The 16,814-nt window shown below is 48.6% G+C and overlaps 1 protein-coding gene across 1 annotated transcript in view; it reads right to left on the bottom strand.

The window, feature by feature from the left end:
* Positions 1-16,814, bottom strand: part of LOC140394553 (probable chitinase 10) — a 136,557-nt gene that overhangs the window by 83,816 nt on the left and 35,927 nt on the right. The window contains exons 9-11 of the mRNA XM_072481911.1: positions 4,732-4,848; positions 2,187-2,328; positions 1,445-1,640 (exon numbers count right to left, since the gene is read on the bottom strand). Of these exons, the coding sequence (XP_072338012.1) occupies positions 1,445-1,640; positions 2,187-2,328; positions 4,732-4,848 (455 nt within the window). The remainder of the gene's footprint in view (positions 1-1,444; positions 1,641-2,186; positions 2,329-4,731; positions 4,849-16,814) is intronic.

The following is a 16,814-nucleotide window of genomic DNA, read 5'->3' as shown; positions in this document are numbered from 1 at the left end:
GGAGATGTCATCAACACTAACACAGGCTGGAGGTGGCACCACATGTGCAGGGGACTATCGCACACAGGGAAGACCCAGGCAGCATAGCTGATCCTGCTACTGGTCCTCTGACTCCCTCGGAGGAACAAGGTAGCCGATATCTCCTCCAGGGCATCGAGGCGCTTGGCCAGGTCGCTATCTTCAAAGTGAAGAGCCGGTCTGCGCGCTGCTATGCTTGTGTGTTGACTGGGATTAAGTAGTGAGGGAGCGTTTAAACATAGCTCTCCTTTGTTAGCAGCGAGGTACTGAGGCGTGATTCAGCTGAATCAGACACCGAGGCAGCAAATAATGTTGAGAATCTCGTGGGGCCCATTGTTTGCACTAAATCCTATCCAATATAGGCCGCGATGTTCTCAACGCGGCTGTGGCAAAACACCCCGTTAAACGCACACAAAACTGGACTTTGAGATTTTTCCGTTGAATCGCGACTGTCGATATGGAGGTTAGCACACAGACCTAAAGGAGAGTGAGGAGAATACGGAGATTGAGACGACGGAAAGAATTTGAAAGCCAAATTGAGAACTGGCTTTTGCATTTGACCTACTCACACCTTCTCCCAAGATCATTGTAATATCATTTGTAATTTCAAATCTCTATAACTTTAGAGATCTTGGTAAGAAGTCTTACAACACCAGGTTAAACTTATAGCCAAGTTGCTCACACGAGTGCGGCCTCAACCGGGACCTGGGATTCATGTCGCATTACATTCATCCCCCACCATCTGGCCTGCAAAATCCTACCAACTGTCCTGGCTTGACACAATTCACACCTCTTTAACCTGGGGTTACCCATCTCTGGATCTGTAAAGATTTAATCACCCGCTAATGCTCGCATTCCAAGCATTGTCTGGCAGCTTTGAATTTGTCTATATATATGTTTCTGGAACATACCTCTTCATTCACCTGAGGAAGGAGCAGCGCTCTGAAAGCTAGTGACATCGAAACAAACCTGTTGGACTTTAACCTGGTGTTGTAAGACCTTTTACTGTGCTCACCCCAGTCCAACGCCGGCATCTCCACATTTAGAAATCTTGACATTGCCATTATTTGTGTACCATTTATATCTTTACAAAAATACTATTCAGCCTCTCATGGCCCTGGACATGAGCAGCCAGGACTAAGTGGAGACTTCAGACAGGAACTGGGTTATTGGGTGGGGAATAATTGGATCAGTGCTTGTGATGTCACAATATTCTCATTGGGAGGCCAAAAATGTGCCAATATTGTTAGAATATAATTTTATATTATCATGTACGGTGCTACAGGAAAACATACTGCAATTTGCAAACCAGCTATGAGGGAATTGAAACATTATGCTCTATATTTCTTATAGAATAGTTAGAAAGACATGCTCATTTCCACCTCAAAAGAATCCAAACTGAGTGGCACGATGGCACACTGGTCACTGTCTATGCGGAGTCTGCACGTTCTCCCCGTGTCTGCGTGGGTTTCCTCCGGGTGCTCCGGTTTCCTCCCACAAGTCCCCGAAAGATGTGCTGTTAGGTAATTTGGAGATTCTGAATTCTCCCTCTGTGTACCCGAACAGGCGTCGAAAAGTGGCGACTAGGGGACTTTTCACAGTAACTTCACTGCAATGTAAGCCTACTTGTGACAATAAAGTTTATTATTATTATTATACCTCGGTCACTAATACAAATCAAGATAAGCAGTGACCCAAATATCTGAAGCCCCACGATGCATTCATTCACCCCTAACTCTGTTTCCTGCCATTCAGTTAACGTCACACCCATGCTGCCACTGTTGCTTTCATCCCATTGGCTTTGACTTTGTTGATGAGCCATTTTGATGGAACCTTTGGAAGTTTTTGCACACATCAACCACTTCACTCTCATCAACACTGGACTGTTGTCGAGATTAAATAAGTTAGTTAAACGGGATTTTCCCTTCACAAATCCAGGTTGGCTTTCTTGAATTAAGGCACATTTATCCAAGTAACTGTTCACTCTGTGACGGGGTATCATTGCTAAAGTTGAAATAGCCTGGATTGCCATTGCTTGGGTTAGCCTACATCCTATTTTGAATAAAGAGGAAACATTTTCAAATCACCAGACTTTTGGCACCACTCCTGCTTCTTTACATGTCACCGATGGGACTTCAATTTTAGCTGGGTTACATATAATAATTTACCAGAATCATTAATTTTCAGGTGCATCTTCAATGTGCTGATCAAAGGATAAGCCCCTTGACCACAGTGAGACCCACTGTAATCATCCAGATCCAAAGTCCAGACCATGGCACCCCCAAAGCTGTTGTCCTTCAACCACTGAGCCTGCAAGTGAAAAGATATAAAAATGCAATTAAAATGTGATGAATAAAATTGGCACTTTGTTGATAATTCAATGCTATTCCTCCGAAGAAATATTTCCGATTTAGTGGCTGCAAAGCGACTCTGCTAGCCTCCAAATACTCAATTCCCAAACATGTAGAGAAGAGGCAAAAAGAAAGGAGACCTTCACAATGAATGGTTAACATTATTTTGTTTTGTGATTTCTGGGATGTATTCTGGGGGATAAAAACAGCAGCAGGCTTTATAATGCCATGGATATTAATTGGGAGAAGTCAAACTGGGCCTTCTACTTCAGTTTTACTTGGGAATGATAATCGTTTAGTGGGTTACATGAAGAAACTGTTACTGTCCCTCACACCCAGTTCTCCTCAGACAGGAGGGTCTGAGAGTGCAGGCAATACGAGGACCGGGCCTAACAAGGTAAGATGCCTTTCAGGCCAGTCTGGATTCAGCTCAGGTGAGGCACAGTACACCTTGGGGATGTTGTGGCAAGAGAACAATGAGGCATTGCTACCATCATTCCTCGATGTTTTTTATTTCATGTCAGCATGTTTTCCAATGAAAACTGCAACTCAATTAGATTGTACGAAGCTGTTTTCTATCAGAATTCACATAATAGCTTGAGATCAGCTTATAGCTCTTGGCTTTGTTTATTGTTCCTTCAGTGAGTAATGTCAAAGGGCATTCTACTGGTCAAAACAGCCAACATTAAACATCCAGAGCTCTGTCACTAACCTTTCACCAGACAAGGGCCGGAATCTCTGCTCCCCGAAATCACGTTCGGCGACGGGGAGGAGAATCCTCGATGACGACAAAATCGGGGGCGGCGCCGCTTTTGCGATGCTCCCCTCCATGCCGCACGGCGTATCCACGGCCTCAGGCCATTGCCCCCCGCAATGCTCCATCCCCGACCAGCCGAGATCCCGACGGTGTGGGACACTCATGGTCTTGCCCGTCGGGAACTCAGCGTGCCAGCTGCGGACTCAGTCCAGTGGCGCCACAGTCAGGATAGGGCCGATCCAAGGGCAGAGGGGGCATTATTCGGGGCTGGGGGCACTGCAGGGGGGCAGTCCGGGTGCGCGAGCCAGCTGAAGCGGGGGGGGGGGGAACAATTTTTGCGGACTGGGTCTGCGGGCTGCGTCCGCCATGAAGCACGGCACGGCCGCTGCAGGCCACTGCCGTGCGCCTGCGCGGCCACGGACCCGGCAATGCTCCGGGCCGTATCGGCAGCTCGAGCCGGGTGCTCTACGCTACCTGGTTGCCAGCCCCCCCCCCCCGGAGCAGAGAATCGGTGGCCGTTTTGCGCTATTTCTCCTGGCGTAAAACACCACCGCCTTCACGCCGGCGTGGGACTTACTCTCCCAAACGGCGAATCCAGACCAAAATCTGTTTTCTTCCACTATAACAATGGAATATTATACATGCTTCTTACTTTGCAATATTTAAAAGCTATAACACACTGAGTGATTTTTTAAAAAGTGAACATGACTGAAAAAGAAAAAAGGTTTCCTGGAAAAATGCAGCAACTCTGGCATTTGTGGCGAGAGAAACAGTTAATGTTTTGAGTTAGTGAGGCTCTTCTTCCAAGCAAAAGAGAGGGTGAAACGTGCTAGATTTTATATTGTTAGAGAATGGGGTGGAGCAGACGGAGCAACTCACCATCTTGCTGTCCTGCCCAAAAGTCCATCCTGTTCCAGTGATACCCATTGCAAACTAGAGGAACAGTGCCTCCTCTTCTGATTACGTCCTTTACTGCCTTCTGGACTCCACATTGGGTTCAAAATCTGTGAACTTTCATCTCCAACTGGGGCTCCTTTTTGAATCCAGAAATGTTGTTGTCCTAAACGCCACCATCCTCAACCCCCACAACAGGGACACCTGCCTCTTGTTTTTCAGTTTTGTTTTCACTGAGCACTGACCTTTGTTCTCCTATTAGACATTGTTACCTTCTATAGCTCTTCACGCTGCCATTAACATTTCCTCTCTCTTGACGTGTGCAATTTCTCCCAGCTCACACCAATCACTGACTTTCTATTTGGCTCCCCCTCTCGAACAGTACAAAATCCCTCACATTTCTCCCTCTCTCCAACTCAGAAGGAGACCCATATGGACTCAAAATGTTAACTCTTGTTTATCGCTCCACAGATGCTGCCAGGCCTGCTGAGGTTTTATGGCATTTTCTGTTTGATTTCAGATTTCCAGCATTTGTAGTTTTTTGCTTTTATTTCAATATTTCATAACCAGGCTTTTAAGCTGATGATTGAACAACGATTCCCCCTCTGATTAATAAAATTAACTCATGGGAACTGTGTAGCTCTCGGCTCTTATTGGGCCCTAAGTTGAATACTAAAGCAATAAGTGTGGCAGTACATTTTGAGCACATACTTTGGCTATAAAACTCTGCTGATTGTCATATCCAAACCATTCATTATCTGTGAATGCATAAGGTGCCTGTTGGTCTTGAATAATTTCTGTTGTAGCAGTTCTCAAAAATGGGCAGAGCTGTGAATCAAAATTAATAAGTATTATTAACATGCCAGACAACTTAATGCTGTTTTGCATCATTTTAGTTCTGTTTACACAGTATTTTGTCAAATCTCATGGTTAATTAATCAAAGATATTTAACCAGAGCTGAAAAGAATTGATTTGTTATGTTATTATTGTTATTATATTATTGTAGGTGTAACATAAGCGGCTTCCTTGTGGTGCACTTGACAAAGGAAGGTTCAGACGTGGAGATAACTTCAACACGTTTATTAAACTATTTACACTTCTATTACTCGGGTTTGACACTACTGCTAATCCTACTGTAGCTACCCAGACTGACTAACCAGCTGCTGCAATCCACGTGGTGGGTGTAATACTGAATCAACCATGTGTCTGTACTCACTGACTGTCTCCACTGGAAAGAGGCAGATTATGTGTGTGGTGTCCTTTATATATGGGTTGGTGTAATGCCCCCTGTGGTCGTGTCACCTCCGTGTGTATCGTGAATGTCTATTGGTCGTGTCCTATCTACTTGATCTATTGGTTGAGTGTGTGTGTGTGTGATGTCTTTGGTGCTCCCTCTAGTGTCTAGCTAGCTTACATGCATTTACATTGATGCACATCACCACAGAATGTTACCAGTAAAGAATAATCCTCTTAAAGTAAGCTATTACCAAAACACATTTTAAAGGGTTATTGAGCAATGAACGGGTGTGTTTCTTTTTAAATAATAATCACAAAGGAGGAATCACAAAGCGATGGGGGAATTATCAACTCAACAAATCTTTTTCAAAGACAGAGAGTGTGAACATTTTATCTCCTTTTGTAATATATATCACACAGGCAGATCATTCTTGTAGGATCTTGCCACTTGCTAAATGATTGTTGTGATTGTTCGGTGTACTTGAAAACACAGAATGATGTCCCTGCCACCTGTTAGAAGATGTGATATAAAGCTGGGTCTTCCCTGAAAGTTCCATTGACCTCCAATCAGATTTGGTGGAAGGTGTACAGAAATTCTGCAGGAACAACATTATGGTCTACTTATGCCATTTTGCTAGGTTTTGTACTGAAGCATTTTTTTTTGGGGGGGGGGGGGATGTGGGTAGGGAGCAGCGCAGGGGGATCACTGTGGAAATTCTGCCCAATATTGTTCAACAATTTAATCTTGATTACTTTCCATTTTAAATGGAATTCTCCGTTTGACAGACAAAGGGGTGAATTATCCGCCGGCGGGATTCTCTGTTCCTGGCAGGATTCCCACAGGTTCCTGGCAGCGTGGGGGGGTTCAATGGGGAATCCCATTGGCCGGCGGCAGGAACGGAGAATCTCGCTGCCAGCGGTGGCGAGGGACACGCGGCTGAGAAGGTGGAGCATTCACCTCTAAGTGTTGACGGCAGGAATGAATTGCGAAGGGCAGCACGGTGGCCTAGTGGTTAGCACAGCTGCCTCAAGGCGCCGAGGTCCCAGGTTCGAACCCGGCTCTGGGTCACTATCCGTGTGGAGTGTGGTAGTCTGTGTAGAGGTATTACGGTAACTGGTAATCCTGGATCATTGGCAGATATTGTATGTTTCCTATTGGTCAAGCTGTTTGGTAGCTCCGCCCTGCAAGGCCGGGTATAAGAGCCCGTACCGCCCCAGCAGCCTTCATTCTGTACCTGAGCTGCTGGGGGAAACATCTCGCTTATTAAAGCCTTCAGTTGGACTACAACCTCGCTTTAGTGGTCATTGATCGTGCATCAATTTAATAAGCTAGATTTAAAAGGATGGAGCTCCGAATCAAGCCAGAGTGTCTGCAACTCAGCCCCCACGCGGCGAACTCAGCGGCAACCTTCAAGCACTGGCTGGCGTGTTGTAAAGGGTATCTCGAAACGGCTGAAAACACACCCACAGGAGAACAGAAATTGATAGCCCTGCATTCAAGTGTGAGCCCGGAAATTTACACCCTCATCGAGGATGCGGACAACTTCGATGCAGCAATGGAGCTGCTAAAAGGACATTATATTCACCCGGCAAACCAGGTCTACGCCCAAATTCTGCTAGCAACGAGGCGACAAATCCCTGGGGAATCGCTGGAAGAATTCTACCATGCGCTCCTGGTGTTGGGGAGAAACTGCAGCTGCCCGCAAGTTTCGGCGAGCGACCACACAGAACTCTTGATCCGGGACGCTTTTGTGGCAGGTATGCTGTCCTCCCAAATCCGCCAGCGATTGATGGAAAAAGACACCCTAGGCCTCAAGGAGGCACAGGCCCTTGCAGGCTCACTGGATGTGGCCTCCAGAAACGCCTGCACTTACGTTCCCGACCGCGCAGCAGCCCCTGGGCAGCGTGGAACCCCTCCATCTCACCACAAGCTTGTGCTGTAAGGCGACCTGGCAACCCCAGGGGGCCCCGCTGCTACTTTTGCGGGCAGGTCAAGCACCCCCTGCAGCGCTGCCCGACCCGCGCATCCACCAGCAAGGGATGCAGTAAAAAGGGCCACTTCGTGGTGGTATGGCAGGCCCGTGCGGTCGCCACGGTCCCCGGCGGCCAGCAGGCACCACCATCTTCCTCCTCCAGGGCCACGTGCGGCCCCCGGGCGCTGCCATCTTGTCCTGCGGACACTACGTTCAATGGAGGGGCGCCGCCATTTTGTGCACCCCCAGCCATGTGCGACAAATGGGAGCCGCCATCTTGGATGGATTCACAGGACCCCAGCTCGGCTGACCACACACCGCCCGAAGAGAACACTCAACTGCTGCGATTAGCATCGGTAACCCTGGACCAGTCCCGGCCTCGAACACTCTCAACTGCTACAACAACAGCACTAATCAACGGGCACGAGATGTCCTGCTTAATCGACTCTGGGAGCAGGGAGAGCTTCATACACCCCGACACGGTAAGGCGCTGTTCTCTCCTCGTCCACCCCGTTAATCAAAAAATCTCCCTGGCCTCCGGTCCCCACTCAGTAGAGATAAGGGGGTTTTGTGTAGCAAACCTCACAGCCCAGGGAAGGGAATTAAAAAATTACCGGCTCTACGTCCTTCCCCACCTCTGCGCGGCCACACTCCTAGGTTTAGACTTCCAGTGTAATCTCCAAAGTCTAACTTTCAAATTCGGCGGCCCTATACCCCCCCTCACTGTCTGCGGTCTCGCGATCCTCAAGGTTGATCCGCCTTCCCTGTTTGCGAACCTCACCCTGGATTGCAAACCCATCTCCACCAGGAGCAGATGGTACAGTGCCCAGGATCGGATCTTTATTAGGTCAGAGGTCCAAAGGCTACTGAGGGAAGGAGTCATTGAAGCTAGCAACAGTCCCTGGAGAGCTGAAGTAGTGGTGGTAAAGACCGAGGAGAAGCATAGGATGGTCATCGACTACAGTCAGACCATCAACAGGTTTACGCAGCTGGACGCGTACCCTCTCCCCCGTATAGCCGACCTGGTAAACAGGATTGCGCAATACAAGGTCTTCTCCACGGTGGATCTTAAGTCCGCCTACCACCAGCTCCCCATCCGCACTAGTGACCGCAAACACACTGCCTTCGAGGCAGATGGGCAGCTCTATCACTTCTTAAGGGTGCCGTTCGGTGTTACTAATGGGGTCTTGGTCTTCCAGCGCGAGATGGACCGAATGGTTGACCGGTACGGTTTATGGGCAACATTCTCGTATCTCGATAATGTCACCATCTGCGGCCACGACCAGCTGGACCACGACACCAACCTCCAAAAATTCCTCCAGACCGCAAAGATCCTTAACCTTACATATAATAAGGATAAATGCGTGTTTAGCACCGACCGCCTAGCCATCCTCGGCTACGTAGTGCGAAATGGAGTTATAGGCCCCGACCCTGAACGCATGCACCCCCTTATGGAGTTCCCCCTCTCTCACTGCTCCAAGGCCCTGAAGCGCTGCCTCGGGTTTTTCTCTTACTATGCCCAGTGGGTCCCCAACTATGCGGACAAGGCCAGTCCCCTGATCCAATTCACAGTTCTTCCCCTGTCGACAGAGGCCCACCAGGCCTTCAGCCGCATCAAAGCAGACATTGCAAAGGCCACGATGCACGCCATCGACGAGTCCCCTCCCTGCCAGGTCGAGAGCGACGCGTCTGACGTAGCTCCGGTGGCCACTCTCAACCAAGCTGGCAGATCCGTGGCCTTCTTCTCACGTACCCTCCATGCTTTTGAAATCCGCCATTCCTCAGTCGAAAAGGAGGCCCAGGCCATAGTAGAAGCTGTGTGACATTGGAGGCATTACCTGGCCAGCAGGAGATTCACTCTCTTCACTGACCAACGGTCGGTTGCTTTCATGTTCGATAATGCACAGCGGGGCAAGATAAAAAAATGATAAGATCTTGCAGTGGAGGATCAAACTCTCCACCTACAACTACAAGCTCTTGTATCGTCCCAGGAAGCTAAACGAGCCTCCTGATGCCTTGTCCCGCGGCACATGTGCCAACGCACAAGTGGACCGCCTCCGAGCCCTCCACGAGGACCTCTGCCACCCGGGGGTCACTCACTTTTCCCACTTTATCAAGACCCAAAACCTGCCCTACTCCATCGAGGTCAGGACAGCCACCAGGGACTGCCAAATCTGCGAGGAGTGCAAGCCGCACTTCTACAGGCCAGAGAAAGCGCACCTGATAAAGGCTTCCCGTCCCTTTGAACGCCTCAGTATGGACTTCAAAGGCCCCCTCCCCTCCACCGACCGCAACACGTACTTCCTGAACGTGATTGATGACTACTCCCGGTTCCTATTTGCCATCCCCTGCCCCGACATGACCGCAACCACCGTCATCAAGGCCCTCCATAGCATCTTTGCACTGTTCGGGTTCCCCGTTTACATACATAGTGATAGGGGGTCCTCCTTTATGAGCGACGAACTGCGTCAATTCCTGCTCAGCAAGGGCATTGCCTCGAGCAGGACGACCAGTTACAACCCCCGGGGTAACGGACAGGTAGAGAAGGAGAACGGAATGGTCTGGAAGACCGTCCTACTGGCCCTACGGTCCAGGAATCTCCCAGTCTCCCGCTGGCAGGAAATCCTCCCGGATGCCCTCCACTCCATCCGGTCACTGCTCTGTACCACAACCAACCAAACACCTCACGAGCGTCTCCTGGTCTTCCCCAGGAAGTCCTCCTCTGGGACCTCGCTCCCGACCTGGCTGGCAGCTCCCGGACCCATCCTGCTCCGAAAACACGTGCGGGCGCACAAGTCGGACCCGTTGGTCGAGAGGGTTCATCTTCTCCACGCTAACCCCCAGTACGCCTACGTGACGTACCCCGACGGCTGACAAGATACCGTCTCCCTACGAGACGTGGCACCCGCCGGATCCCCACACTCACCCCAGCCACCAGTCCCAACCCCCCACCCACCAACGCACCCCGCAGACGGTCCCTTCCCAGGTCAACTGTTTTCCCCACCAGAGCCGTCTAAAGGTGTTGAAGCTGCCACAGAGATCGAGTGCACGCTCCCGGAGTCACAGACGCCCGAGCCTCCACCGGAGTCAACACCGAAGCTTCAACGATCACAGAGGACGACCAGGGCCCCCGATCGACTGATTGCTTTATTTTAAAATGTATAGTTAATTATGAATCTGTAAACAGTTACAAAATGCTGTACGGAGGTATTACGGTACCTCCATAACTATAATTTCTACCATGTTACCATGTTGTAATATCAAGCCACCACCCCCTCTGGACTCTTTTTTAACAGGGGGTGAATGTGGTAGTCTGTGTAGAGGTAGTGCAGTACCTGGTAATGCTGGAACACCATTGGTAGATATTGTACGTTTCCTATTGATCAAGCTGTATGGTAGCTCCGCCCTGCAAGGCGGGGCATTAAAGCTCGTCCCACCCCAGCAGCCTTCATTCTGTACCTGAAAAACACTTCTTCAGTGTTTCCCTCCCTACCCCTTCCTCTAACCCCAAAAAAACAACCGCTGTAAAGATCAAGAGAAAGGCTCGAGGGTAGGTAGAAGTAGAAAGAAGTTGAACTGTGATGTCACAGCCTGCAGGTAAGGGATTGGCTGGTGACTGGTAAATAGTTTTTCTTTTCTTTTCCCTCAGGTGTTATCGTGCGGGGCGCAGAGGTTGCTGAGTGAGTGCTTGCTGAGAAGGGGAGTGAATAACAGGTAAGCTCTTTCTTTCTTTTTCTTTTTTTATCTAGGGGGATGGCAGGGAAGGTAGTGCACTGTTCCTCCTGCAGAATGTTTGAGGTGAGGGACGCTGTCAGTGTCCCTGCTGATTTCATCTGTGTTAAGTGCACTCATCTCCAGCTCCTCAGAAACCGCGTTAGGGAACTGGAGCTGGATGAACTTCGGATCATTCAGGAGGCAGAGGTGGTCATAGATAGAAGCTTCAGGGATGTAGTTACTCCGAAGAATAAAGATAGATGGGTGACGGTGAGAGGGGCTGGGAGGAAGCAATCAGTACAGGGATCCCCTGTGGTCATTCCCCTGAGTAACAAGTATACCGCTTTGGATACTGTTGGGGGGACGACTTACCAGGGGTAAGCCATGGGGTACAGGTCTCTGGCACAGAGTCTGTCCCTGTTGCTCAGAAGGGAAGGGGGGAGAGGAGTAGAGCATTAGTCATTGGAGACTCCATAGTTAGGGAGATAGATAGGAAATTATGTGGGAACGAGAGAGACTCGCGGTTGGTATGTTGCCTCCCAGGTGCCAGGGTGCGTGATGTCTCGGATCGTGTTTTCGGGATCCTTAAGGGGGAGCAGCCCCAAGTCGTGGTCCACATAGGTACCAATGACATAAGTAGGAAAATGGATAGGGATGTAAGGCAGGAATTCAGGGAGCTAGGGTGGAAACTTAGATCTAGGACAAACAGAGTTATTATCTCTGGGTTATTACCCGTGCCACGTGATAGCGAGACGAGGAATAGGGAGAGAGAGGAGTTGAACACATGGCTACAGGGATGGTGCAGGAGGGAGGGTTTCAGATTTCTGGATAATTGGGGCTCATTCTGGGGTCGGTGAGTCCTCTACAAACGGGATGGTCTACACCTGGACCGGAGGGGTATCAATATGCTGGGTGGGAAATTTGTGAATGCTCTTCGGGAGGGTTTAAACTAGTTCAGCAGGGGCTTGGGAACCTGAATTGTAGCTCCAGTATACAGGAGGTTGAGAGTAGTGAGGTCATGAGTAACGTTTCAAAGTTGCAGGAGTGTACCGGCAGGCAGGAAGATGGTTTAAAATGTGTCTTCTTCAATGCCAGGAGCATCCGGAATAAGGTGGGTGAACTTGCGGCATGGGTTGCTACCTGGGACTTTGATGTTGTGGCCATTTCGGAGACATGGATAGAGCAGGGACAGGAATGGTTGTTGCAGGTGCCGGGGTTTAGATATTTCAGTAAGCTCAGGGAAGGTGGTAAAAGAGGGGGAGGGGTGGCATTGTTAGTCAAGGACAGTATTACGGTTGCAGAAAGGACGTTTGATGAGGACTCGTCTACTGAGGTAGCATGGGTTGAGGTTAGAAACAGGAAAGGAGAGGTCACCCTGTTAGGGGTTTTCTATAGGCCTCCGAAAAGTTCCAGAGATGCAGAGGAAAGGATTTCAAAGATGATTCTGGATAGGAGCGGAAGCAACAGGGTAGTTATTATGGGGGACGTTAACTTTCCAAATATTGACTGGAAACGCTATAGTTCGAGTATTTTAGATGGGTCCGTTTTGTCCAATGTGTGCAGGAGGGTTTCTTGACACAGTATGTAGATAGGCCAACGAGTGGCGAGGCCAAATGGGTTTGGTACTGGGTAATGAACCAGGACAGGTGTTAGATTTGGAGTAGGTGAGCACTTTGCCGATAGTGACCACAATTCGATTACGTTTACTTTAGTGATGGAAAGGGATAGGTATATACCGCAGGGCAAGAGTTATATCTGGTGGAAAGGCAATTATGATGCGATGAGGCAAGACTTAAGATGCATCGGATGGAGAGGAAAACTGCAGGGGATGGGCACAAAGGAACAGCTAATGCGTGTCCTTGATAAGTGTGTACCTGTCAGGCAGGGAGGAAGTGGTCGAGCGAGGGAACTGTGGTTTACTAAAGCAGTCGAAACACTTGCCAAGAGGAAGAAGGAGGCTTATGTAAAGATGAGATATGAAGGTTCAGTTAGGGCGCTCGAGAGTTACAAGTTAGCTAGAAAGGACCTAAAGAGAGAGCTAAGAAGAGCCAGGAGGGGACATGAGAAGTCTTTGGCAGGTAGGATCAAGGATAACCCTAAAGCTTTCTATAGATATGTCAGGAATGAAAGAATGACTAGGGTAAGAGTAGGGCCAGTCAAGGACAGTAGTGGGAAGTTGTGCTTGGAGTCCGAGGAGATAGGAGAGGTGCTAAATGAATATTTTTCATCAGTTTTCACACAGGAAAAAGACAATGTTGGCGAGATGAATACTGAGATTCAGGCTACTCGACTAGAAGGGCTTAAGGTTTATAAGGCGGAGGTGTTAGCAATTCTGGAAAGTGTGAAAATAGATAAGTCCCCTGGGCCGGATGGGTTTTTTCCTAGGATTCTCTGGGAAGCTAGGGAGGAGATTGCTGAGCCTTTGGCTTTGATCTTTACGTCATCTTTGTCTACAGGAATAGTGCCAGAAGACTGGAGGATAGCAAATGTTGTCCCCTTGTTCAAGAAGGGGAGTAGAGACAACCCCGTTAACTATAGACCAGTGAGCCTTACTTCTGTTGTGGGCAAAATCGTGGAAAGGTTTATAGGAGATAGGGTGTATAATCATCTATCATCTGGAAAGGAATAATTTGATTAGAAATAGTCAACACGGTTTTGTGAAGGGTAGGTCCTGCCTCACAAACCTTATTGAGTTCTTTGAGGTGACCAAACAGGTGGCTGAGGGTAAAGCAGTTGATGTGGTGTACATGGATTTCAGGAAAGCGTTTGATAAGGTTCCCCACGGTAGGCTACTGCAGAAAATACAGAGGCATGGGATTCAGGGAGATTTAGCAGTTTGGATCAGAAATTGGCTAGCTGGAAGAAGACAAAGGGTGGTGGTTGATGGGAAATGTTCAGACTGGAGTTACTAGTGGTGTACCACAAGGATCTGTTTTGGGGCCACTGCTGTTTGTCATTTTTATAAATGACCTGGAGGAGAGCGTAGCAGAATGGGTGAGTAAATTTGCAGATGACACTAAAGTCGGTGGAGTTGTGGACAGTCCGGAAGGATGTTACAAGTTACAGAGGGACATAGATAAGCTGCAGCTGAGAGGTGGCAAATGGAGTTTAATGCAGAAAAGTGTGAGGTGATTCATTTTGGAAGGAATAACAGGAAGACAGAGTACTGGGCTAATGGTAAGATTCTTGGCAGTGTGGATGAGCAGAGAGATCTCGGTGTCCATGTACATAGATCCCTGAAAGTTGCCACCCAGGTTGAGAGGGTTGTTAAGAAGGCGTACGGTGTGTTAGCTTTTATTGGTAGAGGGATTGAGTTTTGGAGCCATGAGGTCATGTTGCAGCTGTACAAAACTCTGGTGCGGCCGCATTTGGAGTATTGCGTGCAATTCTGGTCACCGCATTATAGGAAGGATGTGGAAGCATTGGAAAGGGTGCAGAGGAGATTTACCAGAACGTTGCCTGGTATGGAGAGAAGGTCTTATGAGGAAAGGCTGAGGGACTTGAGGCTGTTTTCATTAGAGAGAAGAAGATTAAGAGGTGACTTAATTGAGGCATACAAGATGATCAGAGGATTGGATAGGGTGGACAGTGAGAGCCTTCTTCCTCGGATGGTCATGTCTAGCAGGAGGGGACATAGCTTTAAAGTGAGGGGAGATAGAGATAAGACAGATGTCAGAGGTAGGTTCTTTACTCAGAGAGTAGTAAGGGCGTGGAATGCCCTGCTTGCAACAGTAGTGGACTCGCCAACACTAAGGGCATGCAAATGGTCATTGGATAGGCATATGGATGATAAGGGAATAGTGTAGATGGGCTTTAGAGTGGTTTCACAGGTCGGCGCAACATCGAGGGCCGAAGGGCCTGTACTGCACTGTAATGTTCTATGTTCTGAGCTGCTGGGTCAAACATCTAGCTTATTAAAGCCTTCAGTTGGACTACAACCTCGCTTTGATGGTCATTGATCGTGCAGCATTCTCCCCGTGTCTGCGTGGGTTTCGCCCCCACAACCCAAAAATGTGCAGAGTAGGTGGATTGGCCACGCTAAATTGCCCCTTAATTGGAAAAAATAATTGGGTAATCTAAATTTATTTTTAAAAAAGACTGAATTGCGGGGGTTCCGTGTACCCATTGGGGTGCAGATCCCGGAGCAATTCAGGACATGCTAATAGGCCAGTGCTCTGCCTACGTGAATCTAAAGCAATTCTCATTCCCGCTGGTCTTGGAATTGCTGGGGACTAGCGCTGGGGAGTTTGATGAGCTGGAGCTGCTTATAAGCACTGTACTCCCCACTCTCTCTCATTCCAGACTGTCATGTGAGAGTACTTTTAAGAACTGGGTGTTTATAAATGGGTGTGTATATAAATATCTGTAGTATGAGTACCTTTAAGAAATGGCTGTTTATAAATGGGTGCATATATAAATATCTGTAGTGAAAGTACCTTTAAGAAATGGGTGTTTATAAATGGGTGCGTATATAAATATCTGTAATGAGAGTACCTTTAAGAAATGGGTGTTTACTGCTGCAGTGATGTCAGAGAGTGGGTGGAGCTTGGCTGTCTGTCAGCTTTTTACTTTCGATTTTGAGCAGGCTGCAGGGTGTGTTTTAGTTTGGTTTTCAATGTTGGAGCTGAAGCCAGACCAAGCAGGTGTACTGTTGATCTCTCTGCCATCAAAAGACTATCTCTTGATCATTTGGTGAATTCAGAATTATAATAAAATCTCAGTAGTGAATGTAAACCTAATGTGCTTCTGTTGAAAGGTGTTTCTTCTGTCTTCTGGATGTTGTTTGGGAAGCTTAAAGGATTACTTAGTGTTGTAGTCTTTGGAGGTTGTATTTGAATTGATGGTTGCTAAGATGTTCACTGTCTGTTTTAAAAAGGTTAACTTGAGTTCATAGAATGAACATTGTTTTGCTTTTAAAAAATACTTTTCCATTTCTGCTGTCCCACACCTGTAGAGTGGGCCGTGTGCTCCCCATACCACAATCTATTAAAAGTTGTGGGTCAGATGAACTCCATGATACACTTTGGGGTTCTCTAAACCCTGGCCCATAACAAGACAAGGAGAGGGCCCAGAAAAGAGCAGTCCCCCCATTTTACGGATGCAGAGCTGGTCATAAAGCTGGATGCGATGGAGGAGGGATTGGGACACCCTCTTCCCCAGGGTGGGCGGGAGGTTACCGCCTACTGAAGTCAACTGGGCCAGAGCGGACATACGGATCCTGTCTGCAGCCTGAACAGAGGGTGATAGGGTTTGTCAGGGAGTTGGGGGACAGGCTATCTCGCTGGCGGAGGTTGACATGGGTCAACCAAGTGAGACCCTAATGAAAAATGATGTCCCTAAAGCAAGTGAGTCACTCCTCTCCCCCAGACCACTCTTGCCCAAGATCTCACCATGTGTCTTGTCATTTGCCTTGCAGGATCACCTTCAGCCGAGGCTGCCCCATACGAGGTACCCCACCCCCAGCCATGATCCCAGCATACCCCAGAGGATCAGTCCAGGGATGACACTGACGTTTTTGCACTGCACACAACGGCACCCTGCACCATTCCAGATACGATCACCTCGGTGGGTCATGTTAATGAAGAGGCTCCTGGGACATTTGCGGGTGTGCATCTCACATATGCTGCGACGCATCAGGTGGAGGTCGGAACTCTCGAAGGAGCGGGCAGTCACAGGGTTTCTCAATCCCAGGAATTAGCTCCGGCTTCTGGAAAGTATGATCCCATCACTGGTGCAGATGCAGAGTCAGGGTCTCCAGGAGGGGGTGTCAGCAACTTTCCGGCACCTGCGGGTGCAGTTGGAGGAGTCCAACTGCCTTCAGGTGCAGGGGACAGTGATGACAATGCATGGTACGCAGGACAACACCAAAC

Source organism: Scyliorhinus torazame, chromosome 17 (genome assembly GCF_047496885.1).
Source record: "Scyliorhinus torazame isolate Kashiwa2021f chromosome 17, sScyTor2.1, whole genome shotgun sequence".
Lineage (NCBI taxonomy): Eukaryota > Metazoa > Chordata > Chondrichthyes > Carcharhiniformes > Scyliorhinidae > Scyliorhinus > Scyliorhinus torazame.
Note: the sequence above shows the minus strand (reverse complement) of the source record. Positions and strands in the feature narration are given on the sequence as shown.